The 6,138-nt window shown below is 34.1% G+C and overlaps 1 protein-coding gene across 1 annotated transcript in view; it reads right to left on the bottom strand.

The window, feature by feature from the left end:
• Window positions 1-2,891, bottom strand: part of LOC111088262 — a gene marked incomplete at its 3' end in the record, with an annotated part of 34,046 nt that extends 31,155 nt beyond the window's left edge. The window contains exon 1 of the mRNA XM_022397848.1: window positions 2,497-2,891. Coding sequence (XP_022253556.1) covers window positions 2,497-2,699 — 203 coding nt within the window. The remainder of the gene's footprint in view (window positions 1-2,496) is intronic.
• Window positions 2,892-6,138: the final 3,247 nt, after the last annotated feature.

Below are 6,138 nucleotides of genomic sequence, written 5' to 3' on the forward strand. Positions count from 1 at the left end.
CTATCCTTCAATTATCTTCAATGCTTCTCTGGCCCCGTATCTCTTAACTATCCTTCAATTATCTTCAATGCTTCTCTGGCCCCGTATTTATACTCAACCCTTAAATGCACTAGAAAAACCAGATATCAAATCTTTAAAGCTTTCTAGGCCTAGCTTAACGTCATCATTATGGACACCAGCTCCCTCTAGCAAACATCTAGTTAAAACATTAAAAATATAGTTTATAACAATATATCTTAGCCTGTTTTGGAGTGAAAGTTATTTTGCAACGAATTATAAAGAAAACAGTTTTAACTTATTATCAACACACGTACAACTTATAAAGTACTTCTTTTTTTTCTTTTTCTTTGAATTTGGTGCGGACGACCTGGACCAGTTAGGAACAAAGGTTAGTAGCTACTACATTAAATAATGAGATCAAAATTTTAATTATTTTCTCTTTTTTTTATATCATTTGCAGTTTTGCATGGCTAGGATGACAATCAATACAGACCGACTTGAAATAATTACTATCTGTAAGGTGAAGTAGAAAGATTACCTTTAACTTTAACTTGTGTTACACAAAGATTATTCGATAAGATCATAACAACAAAACGAAAACTGGTAAATGATAGTTAAATATTGATATGTACATATTGCTGTAATCTCTGTTTTTAACATTTTAATTTAGATGTTTGTTTGATAGAGGAAGCTTTTCGTGACATAATGACGACGCAACTTCTAGAAGCTTCCTGTAGTACATAGAAAACAAGTAAAATATAAGAATAAGACATACGAAGTGGTGGAACCAGAAGAGCAGCTCATACTTAGGTACAAAACTAAAGACATAGGAAGTGATGGAACCAGAAGAGCAGCTCATACTTAGGTACAAAACTAAAGACATACGAAATGATGGAACCAGAAGAGCAGCTCATACTAAGGTACAAAACTAAAGACATAGGAAGTGATGGAACCAGAAGAGCAGCTCATACTTAGGTACAAAACTAAAGACATACGAAGTGATGGAACCAGAAGAGCAGCTCATACTTAGGTACAAAACTAAAGACATACGAAGTGATGGAACCAGAAGAGCAGCTCATACTTAGGTACAAAACTAAAAACATACGAAGTGATGGAACCAGAAGAGCAGCTCATATTTATAGGCAGTGCTACTAAAGTCCTGGTTTCACCCCTCTATAAGGTGCAATTAAACTGTACGATCGTTATTTATTATCGTTATTAAAGGAGGCTGACACAGAATTGATCTGTAAAGAAATAGGTAAGAAATGTTACACATACTAGCACACTTTTATCACACAAAAAAACCTTATGTCTGTACAAGTTCCTTCCTTCTCTCGTGCTTTTCTTTTCCAGAATCCCGTCTGAAGCATTTGATCATTGTTGTTAGGTATTAGGTATTTTTCTTCGCCTCATTATCTGTCATTACATTGATTTATCTAACAGATGTGTGCGTGTGCCGACAGCGAAGTAAATGTATGTAAAACAAGTTTAATCTCGATTTCCTTCCGATTACACGATTCCAAGTGTTATGTAGCGCCAGTACATAATTCTTATTCTCAGCAAGAGAATACCTGGAAGTTACGTGACTTTAAAAGTACAGGGTGGTCTAAAAGAACCTTTCCTATTTTAAAATTTAATAATTAAATAACTAAAGAAATACAACCATGCAGTTTTGAAGATCTTGTAGCCCAACTCAAACAGTTTTATTGCTTACCTTTTAAAAATATAGCTTTGTTAATTTCACGTTTTCCTGAAACCTGCCTCCAAATTTTAATAAACAGGTTGTGTAACTTATCCATATGTTCATAAACATCCAATTAGATTGTTTAGATTTATAAAATTTTATTAATTGTTATGTTTTCATAAGTGAACGTTCGTCCAAACTGGAAACTCTAAAAAAAACAACACAACTTTGAAAAAGATTACATCTTCATCTTAATTTAGTAGGTAGCGGGCACACAATATACCGTCTTGTGCTACAATAAACACTACAAGTACAATATATTTATACATGTATAATGATAATAATAATTATTATCCATATATCGTGGAATAATTAATGTTTGTGTTCGAGTCCGAACTACAGAGTATTAAAATAGCTGTAAGGCAGCTAAAACTAAAAGAAAACAACTTGGTGCATTTTGGTTGGTTAGTCTTGGTTAGTGTGCTGTACACTGTACAGAATGGGCGTCGAAACTTTGAGCTAAAGATGTATAAATCCGATATATTAATCATAATTAAGTTTTCTTTTAATTATTAATATTTTTATTGCAAGTGTCGCCTATGCTACTGACTGCCACAAATTACACTTATATTTTCTTTGTAAAATATACTAAAGGTGTTCCGCTGCAAACAGCAGATACTTTTACTTTTAGTCTTAGTTTACTCTTAGGCTTAGGTAATAATAACCTAAAGGTTACTTCCAAGCTGCTCTAAAAGTAAAAGTAAAACCTTAATCTTTAAATATGGCTTAACCGCTAGGCACGTCGTACTTACGGTTCTGTATGAAACCGGCCGGAATCTCCAAATGTTTGATATAAAAATGTATTGTCGTCTAAAAAAGCTTCGTTAGCTTGATCCCAAGGCATAAAAGCAATTTCTGTATCATCTACGACGGCTACCACGTGAGAAATGACATCTAGGCTTAACCATACTGCCAACATCAGCAGATGGGCATTACACTTTTTTCGCCAACACATGGTTTCCGTAACTAACGTGTTTAGTAGAACACTGCTCACCTAGGTTCGAAGTTATCCTGTTTTGTTTTCGATAATCTGATTTTATTTCATTTTTAAATTTCAATACAATGACAGATATATTATGGAAATAAGAAAGTAGACTTAACACGCACGCAAAAAGTGGATGTTGTTATCTGTATCCGCCAGACCGTGTACGTGCGCAAGCGGAATCTGAACTCTTAAACTCTAGTTTTACAGATATATTCTCCTACGCAACCGTTAGGTGGCGGTAATTTCCAACACAGGCAAGTCTGTAAAACACACAGTACAACCCATGTCCTTAGGCTTTTTATAAACGATAAACACATTTTGGCGGTTGCTTCCTTTTTTTTTTCTTATCGTTATCTTCCATTCTGAAGATCGTAGTTGAGGATATAATATGAAATACGAATTTTTTTAGTCTCTGCGCCATTTTCTTAAAGAGTTCGCTTATAAACATCTCTTAGCTCGTGACATTTATATATATTTTTCGGAATAAGAATAAATCCTGCATGTACTAAGAAGTTTGATTTACGATCAAGTCAGTAATAAGCTATTTTACACATCAAAGTAATAACAATTAATTCGAAGTTTAATTTATTTTAAGTAACTCATTTACATTTATCTTTTTATCATTTTTAAGATGAAGGTATCGTTTAACTTTAGGTTATTTTCTATTTTTCCAGCTTGGTCACCCCCAGTAGCTCAGCGTAAGTCTGTTGACTTACAACGCTAAAAATTGGGTTTCGATACCCGTGGTATGCACAGCAAAAATAGCCCATTGTTAAGTTTTTTTTTTTTTTTTGCTTAACAATAACCAAACCAAAGCCCCTGGTGGGACAGCGGTAAGTTTGCAGACTTACAAAGCTAAAATCCGGGGTTAGATTCTCCCCGTTGGAGAGAGCGCAGGTAGTCTATTTGTATAGCATTACGCCGAAAACAAAAAACCCTTTGTTTCGAAGCCATGCACGAAAACAAATTTATGCTTTCAAAAAAAAACTGTGACTTCAACTTCTTTCCGTAATCAATTTGATATTTATAAACAAAACAGTTTATCCCGTTTTTATCAATTATAGAAATATCTGGATGTTTCTCTGTAAAGTGGTATGTTAGATATAGCAAAGACTGATAACGGGAAAGTCTCTCGTGTTAAATCCACGCCGTGTGATGAGTTAAAAACACAAAACGTAAAGAGAGGCCATTTCTGTTTGAATAACAACAGACTGACCTGTCAGTGGAAAGCCGTTCAGTATTTCTATCCAACCAAGATTGTTTTAGTCACGTGACTGTTCCCTTTGACGGCAGTTTTTGTATATTATCTCGAAAAAGAGATTAATGAATATAATATTTCTTTCGGTCAGAAATGCTGGTAACTGTTTTGATTCGTAACACACACACAAAAAAAGAGAGAGAGACAAATGTTTCTGTAAACACAATCGTTTAAACAGAACTAAAAGACCCCCCCCCCCTCCTCTCCAGTGGCACAGTGGTATGTCTGCGAACTTTCAACGCTAGAAACCGGGTTTCGATACCCGTGATAGGCAGAGCACAGATTGTATTTTGTAATTAAGCACAAAGCTACACAATGGGCTAGCCGTGCTTTGCCCACCACGGGTATCGAAACCCGGATTCTAGCGTTGTAAGTCCACAGACATACCACTGTACCACTGGGGGGTAGAGCACAGAAAGCCTACCGTGTAGCTTTGTGCTTAACTTCAAAACAAACAAACTAGCTAAAAGAAAAAACAGTTTATACAAACACTGCTGTATGGTAACTGAAGTTACGTGTTTTAAGATCTTGGAATTTTTATGTTTTATATAAACTACATATCATCAGTTTGTATTAATATGCATGTAATTATCTTGACGGCTTATATATTAATATTATTTTCTTGATAACCACTATATTCCTGTCCAGTTGTGATTTTCTTTTGATCTTACTTTTAAATGTAACGCGTATTAAACTAACACAAACATAGGCCTATGTTTTGTACTTTTATAAACAGATTAACAAGTAATATACGTTTTACCTGTTCTTGAAAGAAAATTATGGGGTATAAGATTTCGTTGTTTTTTGTTAGGCATAAAGCTACACAATGGGCTATCTGTACTCTGCCCACCACGGGTATCAAAACCCGATTTTTAGAGTTAAAAGTCTTAAAACTTATCGCTGAGCCACCAAGGGGCTGATATAATAATTTGATATTTCATTATTATGCAAATACGCTAATAAATCTCGGAATGTTATATTAATATTATCATCCTGTTAGTGACGTTTTAAAACATTTAAAAAGTTTTAAAAATAAAAATGTAAGCGTTACAGGCTACAAAATAAAAAATACCTTTTATTTTTCAAGTATGTCGTAAAAAAAAGAAGAACATTATGAATCTTAACACACAAAAAACCCCTTTATTCATCACTTAACTTGTAAAACACAGATTATAAAGTTATCATGATTTTGTTGAATGATATTGTTACGTCTCCGTTCGTTAACTGATTTTCATTAACTTCGTTCAGACGAAACTTTAGCGACACAAGTCCTTACTTAATAAAACTGGTTTATTCTTTCTGAATATAACTTCACGATACACTTGATTTCAACATTCGCGCTAAAACAAACGCTATAACGAACGTTAACTTCAACAATACTTTCTCACTGCAGATCAGTTACTCACTACCTACACACATTGTTGTCACGTCACGCCGTGACCATCTTATATATATACCAGACCACCCCCCAATCTAGTAAATGCTAGAGCACTCCCGAAGGAACGGGATAGTTCTAGAAAGCAGGTGGCGTGACACTAGTCACGTGACCTCGCTGACGCAACAATATGAATATGGGAATCCCCTTTTTTACAATATAAATTTTGTAATGTTTTCCATCGTTGGGCGTGTTCTTTTGAATTACTTGATAAAAATGACGCCAAGTCCAGTTCATGTAACGATTACGAAGTAATATGTTTCCTTTATAATGTTTCTACGGGATACGTTAGTTCTGGTACAAGTCGTAGGCCTAAGTTCACAAACAACGTTTCGATAGAAATTCCTCGCTAACTGCACAATATCTAACTAACAAATAAACTTACTTACAGGTAAATGATTTATTTACTAATCTATCAATTTAACAGACGTGATAACTCTCACTATAAATAGTGAACTGAATCATAAACTACATACTTCACCGAATTCTCGTTGAATCTTCACATATTGGTTACTGTTATTTATAACGTACTCTCGTTTTTCCAATAGCTTTATACACTTATCTGTAGGCCAAAGTAAGGATTAAATTTTATAAATGTGTAATTGTGGTTTTTTTATTACTTTTTTCATTACTTTTTTCTAGCAGGATCCCTACTTCATTTTAAAATTCATAATTTTTAATACTCTTGTTACATAATCATGAATTTTCTAAGTATT

The sequence above is a fragment of the Limulus polyphemus genome, unplaced genomic scaffold (genome assembly GCF_000517525.1).
Source record: "Limulus polyphemus unplaced genomic scaffold, Limulus_polyphemus-2.1.2 Scaffold3438, whole genome shotgun sequence".
In the NCBI taxonomy this organism is placed as follows: domain Eukaryota; kingdom Metazoa; phylum Arthropoda; class Merostomata; order Xiphosura; family Limulidae; genus Limulus; species Limulus polyphemus.